The 21,472-nt window shown below is 43.4% G+C and overlaps 1 protein-coding gene across 1 annotated transcript in view; it reads left to right on the forward strand.

The window, feature by feature from the left end:
• Nucleotides 1–19,362, forward strand: part of hmcn2 (hemicentin 2) — a 44,783-nt gene extending 25,421 nt beyond the window's left edge. Inside the window, exons 33-81 of the mRNA XM_025897141.1 lie at nt 302–452; nt 553–771; nt 858–971; nt 1,079–1,266; nt 1,366–1,462; nt 1,542–1,703; nt 1,829–1,942; nt 2,137–2,333; nt 2,633–2,714; nt 2,789–2,920; nt 3,013–3,156; nt 3,236–3,395; nt 3,768–3,892; nt 3,973–4,156; nt 4,255–4,352; nt 4,434–4,712; nt 4,789–4,979; nt 5,229–5,310; nt 6,011–6,147; nt 6,246–6,387; nt 8,108–8,252; nt 8,366–8,493; nt 8,615–8,771; nt 8,880–9,001; nt 9,092–9,256; nt 9,347–9,454; nt 9,544–9,678; nt 9,926–10,060; nt 10,188–10,457; nt 10,528–10,718; nt 10,813–11,026; nt 11,170–11,304; nt 11,404–11,594; nt 12,288–12,369; nt 12,648–12,818; nt 13,399–13,551; nt 13,755–13,892; nt 14,278–14,399; nt 14,536–14,776; nt 14,880–14,939; nt 15,043–15,162; nt 15,291–15,425; nt 15,620–15,739; nt 16,054–16,179; nt 16,941–17,069; nt 17,162–17,455; nt 17,551–17,670; nt 17,757–17,883; nt 18,011–19,362. Coding sequence (XP_025752926.1) covers nt 302–452; nt 553–771; nt 858–971; nt 1,079–1,266; nt 1,366–1,462; nt 1,542–1,703; nt 1,829–1,942; nt 2,137–2,333; nt 2,633–2,714; nt 2,789–2,920; nt 3,013–3,156; nt 3,236–3,395; nt 3,768–3,892; nt 3,973–4,156; nt 4,255–4,352; nt 4,434–4,712; nt 4,789–4,979; nt 5,229–5,310; nt 6,011–6,147; nt 6,246–6,387; nt 8,108–8,252; nt 8,366–8,493; nt 8,615–8,771; nt 8,880–9,001; nt 9,092–9,256; nt 9,347–9,454; nt 9,544–9,678; nt 9,926–10,060; nt 10,188–10,457; nt 10,528–10,718; nt 10,813–11,026; nt 11,170–11,304; nt 11,404–11,594; nt 12,288–12,369; nt 12,648–12,818; nt 13,399–13,551; nt 13,755–13,892; nt 14,278–14,399; nt 14,536–14,776; nt 14,880–14,939; nt 15,043–15,162; nt 15,291–15,425; nt 15,620–15,739; nt 16,054–16,179; nt 16,941–17,069; nt 17,162–17,455; nt 17,551–17,670; nt 17,757–17,883; nt 18,011–18,389 — 7,611 coding nt within the window. The 3' untranslated portion in view covers nt 18,390–19,362. The remainder of the gene's footprint in view (nt 1–301; nt 453–552; nt 772–857; nt 972–1,078; nt 1,267–1,365; nt 1,463–1,541; nt 1,704–1,828; nt 1,943–2,136; nt 2,334–2,632; nt 2,715–2,788; nt 2,921–3,012; nt 3,157–3,235; nt 3,396–3,767; nt 3,893–3,972; nt 4,157–4,254; nt 4,353–4,433; nt 4,713–4,788; nt 4,980–5,228; nt 5,311–6,010; nt 6,148–6,245; nt 6,388–8,107; nt 8,253–8,365; nt 8,494–8,614; nt 8,772–8,879; nt 9,002–9,091; nt 9,257–9,346; nt 9,455–9,543; nt 9,679–9,925; nt 10,061–10,187; nt 10,458–10,527; nt 10,719–10,812; nt 11,027–11,169; nt 11,305–11,403; nt 11,595–12,287; nt 12,370–12,647; nt 12,819–13,398; nt 13,552–13,754; nt 13,893–14,277; nt 14,400–14,535; nt 14,777–14,879; nt 14,940–15,042; nt 15,163–15,290; nt 15,426–15,619; nt 15,740–16,053; nt 16,180–16,940; nt 17,070–17,161; nt 17,456–17,550; nt 17,671–17,756; nt 17,884–18,010) is intronic.
• The last annotated feature ends 2,110 nt before the right edge of the window (nt 19,363–21,472 follow it).

A 21,472-nucleotide genomic window follows, 5' to 3' on the forward strand; every position in this document is an offset into this window, starting at 1 on the left:
GCCTACAATATGAGAAGCAGGAATTGGATTAAAGATGATGTAAAATATGATTTTCTTTCTGAGTGTGGGTGGAAGCTCTGTATGTCTTGGGTGTTTTTAAGCCACATTTAAAGATCTGCTAAATATTTTCTTGACACAGTAGTTCAAAGAAGCAACAAATCTTAAGGAGGCTCCATCGAGCTTAAAGAGCACTTTTGAACAGTGTAAAGTATCAGAGACAGTCTGTTTTATTTATTCATCAACCCACAGATTCCTGCGAGCAATACTTCACATTAACTGTGTATTTTCTTTGTGTTTTTAGCTGCTGACTGGAAACATCCACGCTGGCATTAAAGAGAGCGGCCACTTCCTGCACATAGAGAATGCCATGCTATCCCACGAGGGTCAGTACACCTGTGTGGTCACCAACTCTGCAGGAGAGGACAAGAGAGACTTTCGTGTAACTATTCAAGGTGTGTTTGGTTAATTCAGTATATAAGAGCTAGAAAAACACTTCATTTTTAACCTTTGTATAGAAAGCGATCCAGCTCTAATGTGCCGCTGTCTCTCTAGTCCCTCCGATTTTCCACCGGGTGAATAACAGGGAAGCATCCTGGGGTTTGGGACACGAAGACGACTTTAATGATGAGAACATGGTGGAGAAGCGGGAAGTTGTACTAGGGCATCAAATCAGCCTGTCCTGTGAGAGCAATGCCATTCCCCCTCCCAAGCTCAGCTGGTATAGAGATGGGAAAAAGTTAACCTCTGCAGATGGAGTGGTGCTCCTTCCAGGTCAGGGAAAACTCTGTAAAACCTCATGTAAAACCATTAGTGCAGTTGTTATGTGTAACTGAGGAGTCATTTTTAATGTATGACAGGGGGACAAGTGCTACAAATTGCCCGAGTGCAGAAGGAGGATGCTGGAAGGTATACATGTCTGGCTGTTAATGAGGCAGGGGAGGATCGCATGCACTTTGATCTGGAGATTCTAGGTAAGTGAGTACATATACCTAAGTTATTTGTAATTAAAATGTTTGCAATAAAATCTGTGATTATAGAGATGTAACTTAATAATTTCAGTTGTGTTTAACTTCCATAGTCCCTCCTGTTATTACTGGAGCATCAAAGGAGTTTATGGAGGAGATGGGAGCAGTGGTTAACAGCACCGTGGTTCTACACTGCGACGTGATTGGACACCCAGCTCCAGTCGTCTCCTGGCTAAGGGAAGGGCAGCCGGTGCACACGGACTCACAGCACCACATCAGCGAAGATGGGACTCAGCTTCAAGTTAGTTATCGCTGACCTTTGTGCACTGTTGCCAGCAAATAGACAGATCCGACCGTAACGTTCTGTAGCGAAGAATAACGCTTGTGTCCTAACTTACAGCTTCTCAGTGTCCAGGTTTCAGACATGGCTGGGTATTCGTGTGTAGCGGAGAACAAGGTCGGAACAGTTGAGAAGCTCTTCAGTCTGACTGTTCAAGGTAAAAAAAGTAAACTAACAAACCCCCAAAAAGTCTTTACTGTGATATTGTGAAATGCAACTCTCTTCTCTTCTTGCAGTCCCTCCTAGAATAACTGGCCCTAAAGAGGAGGAGGTTAGTGTGACAGAGGGCCACATGGCGTCTTTGCTGTGTGACGTCCAAGCATACCCTCCTCCAGAGATTACCTGGACCAAAGATGGGCAAGTCCTCCATTTCAGCACCAGCATTCACATTCTGCCAGGTTAGCCCCTGGGCCATCTTCAATACCCAAATCCTTCAATCAGAAGCATTATATTAGGTAGAATCTAATTCTTGCACTGATATTTCATATCATTATTTGATATATTGCCTATATATATGTAATAGGTGGCCAGATGCTACAGTTGCCCCGGGCCAGACTGGAAGATGCAGGGCAATATGTTTGCACAGCCACCAACTCAGCAGGGCAGGACCAGAAGAGTATTCTCCTCAGTGTTTATGGTGAGCAAACACACTGTGACCCATCTGCACAATTCAGCCACATATACAGATGATCAAATCCCAAAACACTGCCTGGCAAAAAAAATCTGTTTATCTCAAGCCAGCTGTGACTGAGAAGAGTTCAGGAGTGACTCATTCGAATTCTGAATGAATCAAACTGAGATCATGTCCTCTCTGAATGTGCAAACCAACAGTGGTGCCCACCCTGAAGCCCCGGCACGATGCTGAGTCGGACTCGGTGACCCCTCAGGTTGGCTCCTCAGTCACCTTGCGATGCGAAGCCCACGGCTTCCCCGAGCCTGAAGTCACGTGGTACAAGAATGGGCTCCAGTTGGCTGCAGGCAACGGACTAAAGATGGATGGGTACCAGCTGGAGATAATAGGAGTCCAGGTCAGACTCATCACACATTTTTTATGACTGCAAACAAAACATAAAAAAGGATTTTAAGGGGTTTTCAACAGCGTGCTGATGTGTAATGTATACATATTTTCACTGCACTCACTGTTCCTTTATCTGGTGCATTTAAAACCCCTGAGATAATTCTGACTAATTCTAACAGGCTGGAGCTGAGATCACTCATCTGAATGCATTTGAAGCCGGTGTTCCCAAAATAAAATAATCATGAATCCCTTTGGATTATAACTTGTAAAGAAAACACAACTCACAATTTTTTCCTTTGTGGTTACTAGATGGGAGATAGTGGCACGTACACTTGCAAAGTGTCCAATGTGGCTGGACAGGCAGACAGGACCTTTAGGCTGACGGTTCATGGTAAAAATCACTCTGTAGTATTTTGGAACAAAATGTCTTTAATGGACTAAATTGTCATAAATATATATTGACAGTTCCACCTGTCCTGGATGGACCTCTTCGAGAGTCTCTAAATTATAGCCTGGGCTCCCACGTGGCTCTGCTATGTGAGGCCACAGGCGTACCCGTTCCCAGCATCTCTTGGCTTAAAGATGGAACCCCTATTGGTAAGTGGGAGGGAGTGACATGGAAATGTGGAGAAATGCAGACATGCCAAAGGGTGTCACAGCTAGATTAAGTGGATCTGTGTGGTTTCCAGAAAGCAGCCTGCAGTGGCAGTGGTCTGTTCGAGGCACCAGGCTGGAGCTGGGGCCTCTCAGCCTGTCTCACGCCGGAACATACACTTGTGTGGCCAAGAACAGCGAGGGAGAAACACGAAAAGAGTACACAGTCACCGTGCAGGGTAACGAGGTTTCTTAAAGCGTGTGTTATGAGAGAAATGATTTCAAGAGGTGTTTAACAGTAATCTCTGCCCCACTCAGTCTCCCCAACCATCCTGGACTCTGACCTCCCATCTGAAGTGAGTGCACCCAGAGGAGAGGAGCTGACCCTGGAGTGCAGAGCAAATGGAATCCCCACACCTCGCCTCAGCTGGCTGAAAGATGGAGTGACTCTGGAGGGATCGGATGCCCGTCACATTGCGTAAGTCATTCTCGGGCCCCGCTCTGTGAAGTGTGAAGTAATCATAACAATGGTAAATATTTGAATCGATGAGCAGCCTTCATTAAGGGTTTGGGAAAGTGTCACCGTTAATCAGAAACACAGAGAATGATGTGCACGACGAACAAACGGTTTATAGTCTCTTGCCCGGTTAGATCATGAAAAACTGTAAAAGCAGCTGCTTCACAGCTGTTCGCCAGCTTATGTGGTCATCAGACAGCAAGCGACTGTGTTTATGTATCTGCATGCGACTGTGAGAAAACTGTGGGATGTGGGTGATAATGAGGAGTTCAAATGTGGACAAATAATAGAGAAAAATGGATGTGAAAACAAAGCGTGCTTGTTCTCTGGCAGCGTGACCTCCGATGGCAGCACACTGACTTTGCTGCGCCTGAGTCCTGAGGATTCTGGGACGTACACCTGCCTGGCTGTGAATTCGGCCGGCCAGGAGAGCAAAATCTACACCGTCTTTGCGCTAGGTTGGTTTTTCACCCTTCGCTTTGTTTATCTGCGTTAAGTTTCTGAGCGATTTCTTCACAGTCTATTTCATCTGTGGCAGTACCGCCATCTATTTCTGGTGAGACCACCATCCCCAGAGAGGTGCAGGTCACGCAGGACAGCGCCTTGACGCTGGAGTGTCAGGCAGCAGGAAACCCCCCGCCTCAGATCAGCTGGCTGAAGAATGGGCATCCGCTGCTCCTCTCTCCCCGCGCTCGCCTCCTCTCCGGTGACTCTTTGCTGAGGTCAGTTAAGATGATTACAGACTGTGTTGTAAAAAGATTACAGGTTGGTGGATGAGGTCATTCTAAGTGGTCTCTTTCTTCATAAAAAAAAAAAAAAGGATTTCTCCTGTGCAGCTGTCTGATTCTGGAGTTTACACGTGTGTGGCACGCAGTCAAGCTGGTCTTGCAGAGCTCAGCTATGATGTCCAAGTCCAAGGTACGATCCCAACAGTAGATAACATGAAAACAGAACATGCTGGGTCGGAGGGGTTTCACACTCTGTGTTTATGGTCTGCAGTGCCCCCTGGTGTGAATCACGTCGAACCGGTGGAGCCAGTTTCAGTAATCCAGGGATCCTTGGTGACTTTATCCTGTGAAGCACGTGGCGTCCCCCCTCCGACGCTAACGTGGATGAAAGACGGACAGCCGCTGTCCCTTCACCGCAACCTGCTGCTGGATGGACAGGAGACAAGACTGCAGCTTCCTGACGTGGCCCCCTCAGATGCGGGCTTTTACAGCTGCGTGGCTAGTAACCAGGCTGGAAGCAGTACCAAGAGCTTCAACCTCACCGTGCTTGGTACGATCACCCTCTTTTCATTTATTTTTATCTGTATTAAAGAAAATAAGCTAACACATTTTGCTTTTTAATGCAGAGCCTCCAAAGATAGCCAGCTCCAACTCACCAGAAGAGCTCACCATAGCAGTTAATAGTCCACTTGAGCTGGAGTGCTCTGCTGTGGGAGTCCCACCTCCTACCCTCAGCTGGCTCAAGGATGGTCGGCCCATGGAGAGATCTGATATCGTTCAGCAGGACGGAAACTTTATCAGGATTAGCAAAGTTCAGGTATAAATTACAGACTGACCGTGCGAGCACATGTTCTCCTGAGATTGGCAATTTAAGGGGTAAAACTTTATTTAAGACAATGTATGTCGCTAAGACTTTTTCTAAGCAATCAGTCCTGTTAAAAAAACAAACAAACAGAAAATCATACCCACTCTCTTTAAACCTCGTCACTTTAGTTGAGTGTGAATTTTGAATTAAAGCATTGTCATGCAAGAACCACTCAAGCTGATTGATATTGTCTCCTTAAAGGTCGAGGATGCAGGGCTGTACACCTGCTTGGCCAGCAGCCTAGCCGGAGAGGATGGAAAAAACCACTGGGTCCGGGTCCAAGGTGACACAAGCTGTTCTTGGAGATTATTCAGCATGGGAGAAATATGTCATGCCCCCCTTTTCACTTAACTTCCTCCTCTCTTTGCACCTGGTACTGCATGAATAAAGCTCTGTGTGCGATCAGGAATAAAAGTCTGGATTTTTACACAAGTGAAAAACAGACTTGCACCGCTTGTATATCGTCCTTGCTGTTTTGCACGCAATATGACATGCATGCAGCGCAGGGTGCATTTTCTTGGGTTTTTATTGATGGCCTGACTTTAATTTATGAGTGTGCACTACTCACCATTTATTCCACTTGTTAATATTCGAGTAAAATGATGCTTCTATAAATATAATCATACACAATGCAGTTAAGACCTGCCAGACTGCTTAGATCAGTGTTTTCCCAAATTCATGGTGTTTCTTTTCCCCTTTCCTATAATTAAGACATACTCTTCTAGATGATTCAAAACTGTGTGGCACACATTTTTATAGCACTTTTTTTAGTAATGTCTTTTTTTAAGTGAAAACACATGCTTTTTATATCTGTCCCCGATCTACATTCTGACTTCATCTGTTCCACACGGCCTCATAACTTTACCGAGCTCTTCCTGAAGGAGCACTTCAGGCTCACAGCACTTTTTTTTTTCTTTTACTTTCCTTTTTTTTGCTGTTATTGTGGATCACATAAATCTTAATGGTCAGTGGTTGTGTTCCAGTACCACCGACACTCCTTGGCTCCGGTGATGTGAGGACATTGACAGTGCCGGTTAACGGTCACCTCACTCTGGAGTGCCTGGCTGACAGCGACCCTCCTCCAGACATAGAGTGGTACAAGGGTGAAACCAAACTGCAGGTACAGAATGTGAACTCAGAAAAGTCATCAACTATTAAAAGTATTGATCTGCTCTTTGACTTGCGTATTCTATCTTTCCTTTCCTTCTGTTGTATCAGCTGGGTGGTCGTATCCAGCAGCTGGCAGGGGGTCAGTACCTGGAGATACAGGAAGTCAGGTCTGAGGATAACGGCCAGTATAGCTGTGTGGTTACCAACATAGCTGGAAGCAGCAGTCTCTTCTTCACTGTGGAAATTCTCTGTAAGTCTACTTGTCATATCTTGTTTTTAAACTGTTGAACTTTTGAACCGTAGACATAAACACATGACAACCAAATATTTAACTCAGCAAGTTGCCAGTTACTGCAGTTAGTAACCAGTCCAAGTTATCAAGGAGAGAGTGAAAGACCAAAGTACCAGCATGTGGGCCATTCTTTGAGGCCATGCCAAACACTGCAGACAATGGAGCTGCTTCTAAAAATGTTTTGCAGTAAAAGTGTTAGTGAGCTATGAATGACTGGCGTGCTGAGCTGCTCCCATATTTATCAGCGTTGCCACAGTGAATAAATCTGGATGCTTTGATTTGTCACAGATTAAAAAAAACCCAAACATAACCAAACAGTGGATGACCTTTGTGGTGTAACCCTCTTATTGATCCAGTCTTGGAATAAGACAAATGCAAGTACGATACCTCGTGAGCCCCTGAGGCTGGGTTTCTATCTCCTCCTGGTCTCAAACCGGGGATCTACATGTAAGGCAAATGTGTTAACCACTACACCATGGAGCCACTAGTTTCTGAAATGCCTGTTAGAAAAAACAAACAAATGTTTAAAAGAGCTAAATGAGCTGTCACTTTAATACATTATCACAACTCATTTTGAACTTACATAAGAAGGTCATAGATACATGCAAAGAGTAGCTAGTTGTAGCTGAGGCTCTGCAGTACAATAGAACAGAAGCCTAATTAATTGTTTGAGGTGGAAACCCCAGACACCCCACAGTATGATATTATCACAATTCTTCACAATGCAATACTATTGTGATATGCTGAGTGTTGAATATTGCACATATATTGTGATTTATCCCCTTTTTCATCTGCTAATCATGTTATCAAAGTTAAACTTTTTTATCCAATAAGATAAAGTTTTCTCAGTTCACTTTTCCTGCTGGATAATGAGGTTGTCAAATATACCAACACTGCTACTGAAACCTGCCATAAATGTTTCTATAAGATGGAGTTAGTCTACTATTATTCTACTATTTTATTATACTATACTGTTATATTTACTATTATAGCTGATAATACAGCAATCAACTGGGATAACTCTGGGATAAAGATGACATATTTGACCTCAGCAGCATTCCTGCTCTATAGGAATAAAACTAAAATACAACCAACTGGCAGTCAGTTGAGTTGAGTCCCCTTGAGTTTTGCTCATTAACAAAGACTCGGTCAGACTGTTGGCAACCTGTCTGCAACAGACTGCAACTGTTTGCACAAAGTTTGGGTGACATGTGCAATCACTTTGTGAGAAAGCAATCAAATCTCTGTGTTGTATTAATTTAGAAAGGTGGGAAGTAACTTTGTACTTGCACGTGATCCAGATTCCTAAATATTTATATGTGTGAGGACTAATAGAGATGAAAGAGAAATTCCCCCGTCCTATTTCAACTTTTAATGCTGCCACTTTTTAAGGTTGACTGTAGGTGGGTAGCTGGAGCAAAGTTCAAGAAGTTTATTTAGGAGGCTGAGTAAAGAATTAGAAGTAATATGTAGTAACAAGTAACATGTCATCATTTGAAGAGAGGCTTGAAAAGAGCCACCTACTCCAGCAAGTGTCAACTGAAACCACTGTTTGTGAGTTCAGGGTGGTTTTAAGGGAAATAAGTGTTTGGTGTGTCGCTCAACATTCATGTCTGGGGAGAAAAAAAACAGAGTTTTATATGCTAAACACAACAAGATTCTGTCTCTTTACTTCCAGTACCACCTGTAATAAGGGAGAGCAGCTCAGTGGTGACTGTACATATTGGCCAGGATGCAGTTTTACCCTGTGAAGTCGAAGGCGACTCCTCACCTGTGGTCATGTGGAGGAAAGACGGCTTCCCCGTGCGTCAAGATAACAATAAGTACGTCCTGAGATTTCTCGCAGGCGTCTGTAATTGTATAAGTCACACTCGACTGTATCTGTCGAACACAGACACGGTGTATCCCCAATTCATTCATCTTTCGTGCATTTCAGATACACCATATTATCAGAGGGCTCGTTGCGCGTACATGCAGCTCAGCTGAATAACGCAGGTCGCTACTACTGCACTGTGTCCAACCAGGCTGGCTCGGATCACCGAGGAGTGGATCTTCGTGTATTTGGTAAAGACAGTATAAGCAGTACTTAGCTCGTGAAGATTTTGGGGATGCCAGCAGATTTAGCTTTTAGCACAATTTGTTATTGTTAAAACAGCATTTCTATTGGTCTTCTGTGTCTTATTAGTGGGTCCCTCAATCAGTCCGGGTCCATTCAACATGACAGTAACCACTGGTATGAGAGCCCTGCTTAGCTGTGAGGCTGCAGGTATACCTTCTCCTAAAGTATCCTGGAAGAGGAATGGCACTCCCCTGGATATCAGCCAGCAGCCTGGTGCATACAGGTATAGACAAAGCTATGCCTGTACGCTTCAAATACACAATTGGTATGCAGTGCAACTCGTACAGCTATAAAAACTTCAAAGCTGATGCAGTTCTGCTTATCTGTTCAGGTTACTGTCCTCAGGGTCTCTGGTTCTTTTGTCCCCAGCCAATGAGGATGAAGGTTATTTTGAGTGCACTGCAGTCAATGATGTTGGAGAGGAGCGCAGAGTCATCGAGGTCATCCTGCAAGGTATTGATTTTAAAGTTTTGTGAAAATCAGCCGCGTGTAGAATGCCGTTTCAGATAATTCAGCCCACAAATTTGCTGTTCTCTCCCGTAGTCCCTCCATCTATTGAAGATGATGTCACGGCAGTTAAAGCTGTGAAAATGTCTCCTGTCGTGTTGCCTTGTCACATACAAGGACGGCCAATGCCCACTGTCACCTGGACGAAGGGTGGAGCCAAACTGAGCTCCAGAGGAGGAAGCTACCGCGTCCTTCCCACTGGTAAAGCAGCCCACCAGTTGCTGTTTCCTTACATTTTCATACATCACGGTCCTCTGTAAACACATGTTCTTTGTACTCACTTTAATGCAGGAGAGTTGGAGATAACTGCTGCTTTGCCCAGTCATGCTGGCAAATATACATGCTCAGCCAGAAACCCAGCTGGAGTGGCTCACAAACACATCTCTCTCTCGGTGCATGGTAGGCCTCCAAGGACAAATGTTATCTTATTATGTTTATGTTAAAATGTATGAAACCATATGACACAGTGTTCGGTCTTCCACACACAGAGCTGCCAGAGATCAGGCCAATGGCAGAAGAGGTACAAGTAGTGCTGAATCACGGGACTGTTCTCCCCTGTGAGGTTCAGGGCTTCCCCAGACCATCAATCACCTGGCAAAGAGAGGGAGTTCCCATAGCAACAGGTAACGGTACAAAAAATATGAGCAAAATCCTTATTTGTAAAGAGACAGACAGATAAACATTGCTGTAATTCTGCACAGTTTTCATATATTAGAATCCAACACATTTAACAGCAACTAAGCCGTACTCCAACAGGAATCTATTTTTTTTTTTAACTTTTTACAGATAGGACAGCAATGTCATCATGCAGTCGGTTTAATTTGACCTGTCTCATGTGGGCCATTAATTTTCATGTGACTGTGTGTCTAGGTCACAGGCTGGCTGTGCTCCCGAACGGAGCTCTGAAGTTTTCCCGTGTGACGCTTGGTGATGCGGGGACCTATCAGTGCCTGGCAAAGAATGAAGCTGGTGTAGCTGTGGGCCGGACAAAATTAGTCCTTCAAGGTAATGCAGAGTTTTGCTTTCACCAGCGGGATTAACATTATGTAATGTCTCAAGTTGTTATCCCTAATTCCCCCCCAAATTTTAGGAAATTTGCAAATAAATATCTGCTCATCTTATGTTTCTGCAGTTCCACCAGTGTTGAGCGTGCCTCATGTCGAGTACATGGCTGTGCTAGGCCAGCCAGTCAGCCTGGAGTGCAGAGCTGATGGGCAGCCTCTGCCTGAAGTCACCTGGCACAAAGAGAGGAGGCCTGTGCTTGATGGCGCTCATGTGCGCGTCTTCTCCAATGGAACTCTGGCTATTATTTCTACCCAGCGCAGTGACGCGGGTCTTTACACGTGTACTGCTAAAAACCCCGCCGGCAGAGCCAGCCATGATATGAGGCTGCTCATTCAAGGTGAGTGAAGCACTTTACAAGCTGCGCTGTGTCGTAACATGTTTGTGTTAATAGTGGTGTCTCTTTTCAGTCCCACCCTTGATTGCTCCTACACAGACTCAACTGTCAGTTATCCAAGGATTTCAGGCTCTGCTGCCCTGTGCTGCTCAGGGTTCACCAGAGCCTAAGGTGTCATGGGAGAAGGATGGCAGCGTGGTGCCCAACCTCCCCGGCAAATTCACCGTCCTACGATCAGGAGAGCTGATCATTGAGAGGGCTGAGGTTAGCCTCTATGTCATGCTTTCTCTGCACTTTATTATGCATCTCTCTGTAGTTCTGAGTGCAACACTCAGCTGCTGCTTCTTTCCTTCAACAGTCAGGAGATGCTGGTGTGTTTACATGCGTAGCCACCAACGCAGCAGGCTCTGCGAGGCAAGACACCCGACTGACCATCAATATGAGGCCTGCATTCAAGGAGCTGCCAGGCGATGCAACGTTAAACAAAGGGCAGACTCTTGCCTTATCGTGCCATGCTCAGGGAACGCCTTCTCCTACTATCTCCTGGACTGTCAACAACAGTCCCTATGCAGGTAGTGTTTTCTTTTTTTCTTCAGTTAAACAGCTCATAATTGCTACACAGGTTACTGTATTTGTAATTATGTGTAATGCATTCAGTTAAAAAAAAGCCTAATTTAAAATAAAACTGTGGTGTAAAACTGCAAAACTGTTGCAGGTGCCACTGTAGATGAGGCAGGCAGGAGCTCCATCATCGTTGAGAATGTGACTCGGAGTGATGCTGGGACCTACGTGTGCATAGCAGCAAACAGCGTGGGTTCCATTAGAGCGCTCTCGTTCGTCCGTATCAGAGGTGAGATTTATCCTCGAGGATTCCCACTCACTGAACTTTCTATAGATATTTACATTATGACACATTTTATCTGAAAATACACATGCTATGTGTTTCCAGAGCCTCCGGTGTTGAAGGGTGAAGCCCACATGTCTCAGACAGTCATTCAGGGTGGCTCTGCTGTGCTTGACTGTCCCGTCCACGGAGACCCCAGCCCTGTCCTCCGCTGGCTCAGAAATGGAAAACCGCTACCTCGCTTCCTCCGAATGCAAACCCTCCACAACGGATCTCTGGTCATTTACAGCACCACTGTAAATATAACACTTTCTTTTCTCCTCCTATTTCTATTCTTTTAAGCAGTAATCCTGCTTCTAAACAAGTTTTGTCAAGCCTAGCTCACTCTGGCATGAAACATTTTCCGATGTAGTCTGCGCAAGAAGGCTCCATCACGCAGTCTGAGTAGAACAGCGGCGCTTTATTCATCCCATCTGAGCTTCATCTACAATCCCCTTGGGTAGAGGAACAGCGTGTGACTGTCCTGTAGTGTCCTGCTTCCATCTAAATCAGATTCAGTTCAGCCGGAGAGGCTAACAGCATTAGGAACAGAGGGAAGAAACAAACAGAATGCTGTATGTTCCCAGACTCTGCCCCTCTTTCCGTAGCCTCTAACCTTATTATGGTCTCTAACTGCTGCTGTAATTGCACAGCCTGCAGCTGAGACTTTCTCACAGACAGATGACTGTCCTTCCCGCAGAGTGCTCTTATTATGAAATTTCCTCTCTCTGTCCCTGTAATATTAATTATGACAAACAACTCAACGGAATAAAGTCAACTGCCCCATTGAAATGTCAGATTTTGTTTGCTTGTATGGTAATTTCCCTAAACTGTAAAACTGTACCCAATTTAGAGATATGTTTGTCTTGAAGGTTTGTAGTCCTATTAAAGGATAACTGTTCCTTAGATAATTAGATAATCAGCTAAATCTCTACCTGGTTGATCTACAGGCTGCAGATGAAGGGGAGTATCAGTGCGTGGCTGAAAGTGAGGCTGGAACAGCTGAGAGGACCATTACCCTCAAGGTTCAGAGTGAGTTCTGTCTATATGATTTATTTAACGGGTTATGAAATAAAAAATTCAAACAAGTTTGTACCATAATGTACTTCCCAAACTGCCTCCAATCCACTTTTAAGAACGACTTTAAAATGTTAGTTTCCCCCCGTGTTCACTTATTCATGTCTGTTGCTTTCATGTGCTGCAAGTGCTCCCTTCCTTTGGACAACAACAAGTTTGCACAACATAACTTGTGCAAATGAACTTCCTCAGAACCCACTGTTGAAAATTCTTTTCTTCTCTTCCTCTCTTAGTCAATGGAGGCTACTCTAGCTGGCAGGAGTGGGGACCATGCAGTAGCACCTGTGGCCAAGGCTTCCAAGAGCGAATCAGACTATGCAACAACCCAGAACCAGCTAATGGTGGCCGATCATGCAGCGGCCCCAGTATCGACTCTAGAAAATGTCAGGTCGGCTTGTGTCCAGGTACCAGTTTCTTTGTTATTCATTTCAATTCATTTTGATGCCTCCAAAAAAATATGTCTGTGTAATGCTTGAGGAAATTTGAAAATTAAAATATATTATCTCAGTATTTGCAATCTTGGCTGTTGCCAATAACTGCAAAATATTTCATTATTCAACCCTTCAATTCAATTTTACATATACAGCGCCAGATCACAACATCAGTCGCCTCAAGTTAGCTCAGTACCATAAGAACTAAAAATAATACAGAGAAAACCAAGCACTTGGTGACAGTGGGAAGGAAAAACTCCCTTTTAACAGGTAGAAACCTCCAGCACAACCAGGCTCAGGGAGGGGCAGTCATCTGTTGTGACCAGTTGGGGGTGAGGGGAGGAAGACAGGACAAGAGACGCAATATGGAAGAGAGCCAGAGATTAATAATAAGTAATAATTAAATGAGGAGTGGTGTCTAAACACAGAAGTATGCTCTCTCTTTCCAGTCCATGTCAGTAACTTTAAACACTTTCAGGGAGCGTTTAGGATGACCTGTTATTAATGAATTACAGTTAATGTAGCTTATTTAAACGTATTTTGGTGCTGACAGGTGAGGTTCCACGCAGGACTAGAGGCAGCCTGATAGGAATGGTCAATGACAGAGAGTTTGGTGTGTCCTACCTGGAGGCCAACATTACAGACAACGATGACGAGGGGAGCAGCACTGTGCAGGCACACCTTGACAATATTCCTCCCACTGTGGGTGAGTGATGACATGTTCCATAGTGTACCATTGGTTGCTGTTGACCTCAGCCTCATACAGTTACCGCTTCATTAAACAGGGGTCACACTGAATTTTACTAGAAAGAGTTGAATTCTTGGGGATGCATTCCCAATCTTGTTCAAATCACATGTTGATGTGTAGCAGAGCAGCAGAAGCACAGAGCTAATGCTGTCTTGTTGTAGGTCCCTTGCTGCGGGTGCTGGTGTCTGTGTTTGCACCCATCTACTGGACCACCGTGCTGCAGAATGGAGCAGCCAGAAATGGCTACGCTTTCACTCAGGGCCAGTTCAGACAGGAGTCTCAGCTGGAGTTCGAGACTGGTGAGCTTTGCCTTCTACACATTTTTGCTTTGTTTTCCGTGCATATGCCAGTTAATATTTAAAGCTTTTGATTTGTTCATTTAAGATAATGCACTGCATATTTAATAGATGAAAATACTCGGCTTAAGTTTTGTTCAACTCTTTTTATTTTTGTGTATTTTCCTGTAAGCTGTGGTGTGATTTTACAGGAACAACAACAAATGTGGAGTTTTTCATGTCCATTATGCGCTCTTTTGTAAAACAGCCAGTAGATGGCAGCACTTACTAGCAGTCACATACACTGAACATGAAGGCTTGTGCTTCTAAGCAGTTACAGCACGCTCCCTTGTGGTTTTAAGTGGATTTACAGTGTTTGGGTTTTTGTTTTTTTAATCTCTTCTAACAGGGGAAATCCTACGTTTGACTCATGTTGCCCGAGGTCTGGATTCAGAGGGTGTTTTGCTAATTGACATAGTAATTAACGGATTTGTTCCTCCTTCATTATCATCATCTCACATGAGCCTTCAGGTGTGTTCACAGCTTTCATCGCAATGTGTATTTAAAGATCTTTCAGATCAAATCCTGACTTAAAGACATGCCACTTTAGTTTCACACCTCCGATCCTCTTCAGTTTGTGTGACCCGATTTCACTCCTGCCCCGCAGGAGTTCGATGAGTCATATGTGCAGACGGGCCAAGGGCAGCTGTACTCGTGGTCATCGCAAACCCACCAGAGAGGAGGAAGCCCCATGGTGCTGCGTTGTAATCACACAATTATTTACGAGGGCCAGGAAGAGCGCCAGGGTCCTGTGCTCCAACTGCTCAAGGTTTCTGGGATGAATAGTGCCTACAACATGTTTACGCTCACTTTGGACTTCCATATTACTGCCAGCCTACACGTACCAGGTCTGCAAAAATACAAAACAAATTCCAGCAATTTAAACCCGACTTTATATGAAATCCAGGATCTGTTGGAAAGCCTAACACTGCATGGACTCTGTGTTTGCAGATGGTTATGAAGACGCATGCCCTAAAGGTTTCGCTCTTGACACCACCTCCTACTGTGCTGGTATGCTGCGCTTTTTTTTAATACCTCAATCATTTTTTAACACCATTTATTTGAACATGGGACTGTTCTATTTTATTATTATGATCAAATGCATTCTTATTAGATGAAGATGAGTGTGCACTCCAGTCTCCCTGCTCTCATTCGTGTAACAACATTATGGGAGGCTTTTCCTGTACCTGCCCGTCTGGCTTCACCATTTCTGCAGACACCAATGTATGCCAAGGTAAGACAAAGAAAACCTGCTGGGTGATTTAGCATTGCAATATACAATATTACAATACACAGAGCACAGAGATAATGTCCTACTTAAGTAAATCTAAAATGATCTCATTAACTGTTTCCCTCATGCAGATATCGATGAGTGTTCCCAAGGCTCACACATGTGCCACTACAACCAGCAGTGTGTCAACACAGTGGGAACGTATCGCTGCCAGGCCAAGTGTGGACCAGGATTTAAGGCCAGCATCACAGGAACCAGCTGTGAAGGCAAGCAGCTGTTAATCACTGTTAAAATGTCCAGCATTTCATATGGAGGCATAAACGTCTCATTATTTTCCTGTTTATGTAATATTTTATTATATTTGCACCTGCAACAATAATAAAAATCTAATTTCTTGCCAAGCAGTTTACATGTTAAGCAGCGATAAAGCCGCGCTGTATGTGTCAAATTGGTCTTTTAGATGTAGATGAGTGCCAAGAGTCCGCTGTCTCCCCGTGCCAGCACCAGTGCCTCAATACTCTGGGTTCCTACCGCTGTGTTTGCCACCCTGGATACCAGCTGTCAGGACGTCACTGCATTGGTCAGTTGAGATAAAAAGAATAAAAACTACCTGCCTACCTTAAATTATTTGAATTCTTATTGAGTTATGCTACAAAAGATTTCAAAAGATAAGACTACACCCAACTGCACTTTTTTAATATATGAAATTAGCACAAAAAGTAAGGAAGTTTGTGTTCAGTCATTTCTTTGTTGTAATGCTGCTTCTTATACTTATACTGTTGGAAAGCCTGTTTATTCCCCTTGATGTATTTTCCATTGGTACAGCATCTGCAGCGATGCGGGCCCTGCAGAATATTTACTAACAGCTCCGATATAACGGTTTAACTTTTGCAGACATCAATGAATGCACGAGGAACGTATGCCCGGCTCACCAGCAGTGCCGTAACACAGAAGGAGGATACCAGTGTTTCGACAGCTGCCCAGCTGGAATGACCAAAGCAGATAATGGGGCCTGTGTGGGTAAGCAGCTTTTATCCACTTTATTTATTTATACATTGCTGCATTTAACAGTTCCTGTTCATTAATCACTGCTTAATTTATTTACTGGCAGCATGAACTCATTTATGTCTTGAAAAACTCAGATTTGGCTTCTACCTCCAACCCTTCAACACTGTATCGTGAATTTGCTAAAATGGTTTTCCTAATAAGTGGAAATGAAACCCCGTGTAATCCTTTTGAAAGCCAAAAAAAACACTGATCACTGGTCAAAAGAGGCCAAATAGAGAGCAAATGATTTTATGAACTGTAAATCCACTGCTGCAAAAACAAAACCTTCTTCTGTAGCAAAATGCAACAGAGTTTATGGTAGACACTACTACACAGCAGCTTTAATGTACTCAGGATGTCTTCTCATTATTTGGCTTTACGTCAGCAATCGCAGTCAGCATTAACACGCATATTAGCTCAGGTCATCCCAATCTAGCTGAGTGCACTCACGTAAAAGAGGCAGTGTTTGCTGTGTAGGAGCAGTCACTAAACACGGACGTGTGTAGAAGGACTTTTGTTTTTTTAATGAAGAGAAAATTATAATTTCAGGAAAAATACAAGAAGAACAAGACACATAATCCAGGCTAAAATCAACATTTGTTTAGCCAAAGTGAGGAAAAGCAAACTAAAGTTATCGGTTTTGTCAATATAACCATTAACCTTAATCTATCATTAAGGTATAGCTGGATATGCCTGTGTGAATATCATCCTTTTTTGATCTGGACATTTTTCAGATATTGACGAATGCCAGGATGGAAGTCACATGTGTCGCTACACTCAGATCTGTCGCAACACAGTCGGAGGTTATGGATGCGTGTGTCCCAGAGGCTATCGATCCCAGGGAGTTGGGCTTCCATGTTTGGGTGATTATTACGTTTGTTTAACAAAAAAACCCCTAAACATCACACCAAACGGAAGCACATATCACTACTTAACTTTTGTTTTTCATTTCCAGACATCGACGAGTGTCTGCAAACGCCGAATCCCTGCGCATATCAGTGCCGCAATGTTCCGGGCAGCTTCAGGTGTCTGTGCCCCCCTGGGACCGTGCTACTCAGCGATGGGCGCTCCTGCGCAGGGCTTGAGAGAGGGCACACCTTCACAAACGGAACCAGAGTCAGGGCGAGACTCGTCCCACAGCTGGTGTCATCCCTCGGCAGGCCAATCCTCTCCCGTTCCCATGGAGTATCTCGCATCACCAGGCAGAGCTGTCCTGTCGGGTACACCAACAGAGATGGCAAGTGTGTTGGTAAGTTGAAATCAAAAAGACTTTAAAAGATGTAAAATAACAAAGGAATCTTACAACATGAGCCCTGACGATGTTCTGTTGTTTTCCACTTACAGATGTGGACGAGTGTCTGCTCAGGAAACCGTGCCAACATGAGTGCCGAAATACGATTGGTAGTTTCCAGTGCCTGTGTCCCCCAGGATACCAGCTGCTACCCAACGGCCGAAGCTGTAAAGGTAAATGTCTCCTTAAACTGTTTTAAAACTTCCACCTTCCCCTCAAATTATTACAGCTATCTTCGTATCCCCTCTCTTTCTCTTAGACATTGATGAGTGTGTAGAACAAGGCATCCAGTGTGGACGCAACCAGATGTGTTTTAACACCCGAGGAGGTTACCAGTGTCTGGATACACCCTGCCCTGCATCCTACCAGAGTGGAAGAAGACCCGGGTAATTTGCAACATTAACAAGTGTTATACAGGGTTATTAATTAAGTTGTAGATGCCACACAAATGCAAAATTAAGTTCATTATATGAATTAATAATATATATATATTTTTTTGGCCAACTTTTAAAGGACCTGTTACAGGCCTTGCTCGCTGGATTGCGCCACAGGAGGCTCTCCTCTGCTCCTGCAGTATAAGCTGCTCACTCTTCCCTCCGGCATTCCAGCCAATCACAACGTGGTACGACTGTCAGCTTTCTCAGAGTCTGGCATCCTGCAGGAGCGCACATCCTTTACCATACTTGAGCAAGAACCGGAGGCGGGCGGGCTGGGCCAGGTGTTCGGTATCAGAGACGAGGCCGGCAGAGGGATCATCTACACCCTGCAGGTTATGGACAGACCGGGACTAGTGAGGCTCAAAGTGCAGGCCACCACTATATCGCTGCAAGGCCGCATTACCTACCAGAGCATCTTTATCATCTACATTTCCGTCTCACCCTACCCCTACTGATCGTCCATGCTGCTTTCCACATGACTCTGCCCCCCCAGGATGTTAGCAAGTGGATAATTATTGTGTATCTTGACTTGCGACTGAATCATAGCAGGAAACGTCCTGTTCCAAATCTTGGCTTCTTTTGATCACAGAGCAGAACATCCTGTTCGGAAGACATCTGAAGTTCATTTCATTACCCTGCACCCACTTTGGGGTTAAAAAATGCAGAGAGCGCATCTATCTAAGTCACATCTGAAAATTCAGAATGTATCAGGAACTACCAGGAACTTTTTTTATGTTCTGTTATCAAACATTTTGTATGTTAGTTTAAAGTGTTGCATTTCTATTACTGGGAGAAATTCCTTTTCATATAAAAACATGTTTGCAGCATGTACTTGGAAATACAAGCCTGCTGCTAAGCTACTATCATAGCTACGAAACTGTACAATGTTACCCCTATTATTTTAATTTATTTAAGGAATTTGAACACATCACTGGTTAATAAAACTTCCTGTCACAGAGAGTTTGACTTATTAAGGATCTACTGGCATTGTAACGGCACATTGTAACTAGCTAACAACAGTCTTTCATCTATCTTAATATTTTTGTACTCTTTTCTTACGTTTTGTTGTCACGTAAATTGTAAAGGTGCTATTCTGAATGTATTTTGGCGATACCATTACAAGTGATGTAATTGGTGCTGATTTTACAAAGGTAATATCGTTATTAACAATAATGAAGCACAGTTGGACTGCACTTACATTTTCTCCAGCGTGGCGCTACAAACTAGCATGCCTCTCCTGCTTTCACGCCACAGAGCACTGTATTGAAAGTTATCGATGGTGTTCAGTAGTCAAATATGTGCCGCTGTTGTACAAATCTGAAAAGGAACATAACCTGAAAACCATAAAGTGCAGTTTAAGTACAGTATGTCCCTGTTGCTGTAAATGAATGTCAAATATTCACAGAAATAAAATGGACCACAATTTTGTTTTTGTCTATCTTACTGCCGTACCACCATAGTTTTAATTATCTTCTGTTGAGGAAGAAAAAATCATCCTAGAACTCAAAAACAAACTTTAACTGTGGGGAGCATACTGAGAAAATCCTCCCTTTAATGAGGCAAGAAGAATTCAGCTTTCTAGATCTTCCATTGAACTTTGAGTGTTTGAGCTTAATCTTGTTATATCATTATTACTTTTTGGTGATCTCAGTCCAGACCTTTATTTAACCTGGATTTTTTACATTAAAAAAGCAGTTTTATATTTCAATCAGGAAGGGGTCAAATCTAACAGGATATACTCAGGGATAACAGAGTCCGACCAATACAAAATTAATCAAAATGATTATATTGTTGCAAAACAATACTTCTGTACTGATGAGAGTGATCTTTTCCAGAATGATAATATCCCCATCTACAGGCCATGCTCGGTCATGATTTAGCTCATCAGCTTCACAGTGGCCAGATCTCAACCATCCCTCCAGTAGAGTCAATGCCAATACAGTAAAGCTGTTCTAACACCAGTGATGGCCCAACACCAAGAAACTTCCTGCTTTTTTTTGTTTTTTTAATTTAATTTGTCCCCCATCTGCAACATAAAATTTGCTTTGGACAAAATATGCTTTAAATCAAGAATCTTTCAGCGCTGTAATCAAAACAAGGAAGTCATATGAATCATAGATTCTTCACTTTGGAAAACAGGAAATCTCCAGTAAATAGCCTTTGCCTGAGGTAATACCTCAGCTGCTCTGTAGATGGAGCAGGATTTAGCCCGTTTTAAAAAGATCCACTCGCGGATCATCTCTAAAGTCCTCGCTGCTGGGTAACGGTGCTCCCTTAGCCGTCATTAATCTCAGATGTTGAGCTGCTGGTCATAAATGACAAAACCCAAATCGCACTGGGCAGCTCGAAGTTTACAGGAGAGATGTTTATATTAGCCCTCCCACATCGTACACGGTTTCTCCTGAAACCTATGATGTGCTCATCTGGAATACAGAGCCCATTTCTTTGCTGTTCATTTCCCCGAAATGAGTAATAGAGAAGGTCAAGGAAAGCTGGCCTGAGCTGTACCGGGGGAAGCGTGTTTGTTGATGCTTCAGTGTGTGTGTGTGTGCAGTTGCCTCAGGTTGTTTTCTATGATGTGCTCATTAGCCGTGACTGCATGTTAGGAATAACTAGTGAGTACAAAGCTGATGTTGTTTGTGAAGATTTAGTACTTGTTGCAACATTTACAAGAGAATTGATCTGATGAAATAATGTTGGAGTTTTTTAAAGCCAAAATCTGTCATGTAGCAATACTAACATTACTATTATGTAAAAATGTTTCCTTTTTTTAAAAAAACGCAGTCCTGTGAATACTGTCCCATTATGTTCCATGCTGCTTGAGTTTCTAAACAAACAGGCATTAAACTTCATTCTTTTTGACTATGGTGCATGCAAGGCTAATTAAAACCATCTGTGCCGAGTCTTTAATATTTCTGAAGCATGGGCAATAACTAAAGCAGTGCTACCACTGGAATTTTTAACAGATATGTGTAAATAGAACGAGCAGTGGTAGCAAATAATTAAAAATAGCATTGAAATGAGAAAAAATTACGTTTCCTTCTCCCATTTCTTTCAGAGAAAAAAACAGCAGGACTGCACACAAACTTGGAAGCTTATCCTTCATTAAGTATCACTAATTCCCTGTAACACATGTAAAAAAAAAAAAAAAAAAAAGCGCTGTAAGGCAGACTGAAGGCTGTTTTCCCTTTTTCTATAAAACACAAAGTATTAGTGGGAATGAATGCTTAAGGCTGAGCGATGGCTACCAGTACCATCTCCCCTACTGCTTTACACAGTCAGGATGTCAGGAGAAATGGGGACTTGCTGTGCTCCACTCGCTAATGAGCACAACACTGCTGCCTATTAGTAGGTATAAGCAATGAAGCTCGGAGCATAACCATAATTAACAAATTAAACCTGCAAACAAAAGAATTCTTCGAGTCAAACTCTTGTCAAACATTTCACTTTGTCCTAGATTCTGCTTCACGCACAAATCAGCCGCTGTTTAATCACTCAGAAAACTTTCACATCCTGAAAAATATTTAAAAAGACCAAA

The sequence above is a fragment of the Oreochromis niloticus genome, linkage group LG12 (genome assembly GCF_001858045.2).
Source record: "Oreochromis niloticus isolate F11D_XX linkage group LG12, O_niloticus_UMD_NMBU, whole genome shotgun sequence".
Lineage (NCBI taxonomy): Eukaryota > Metazoa > Chordata > Actinopteri > Cichliformes > Cichlidae > Oreochromis > Oreochromis niloticus.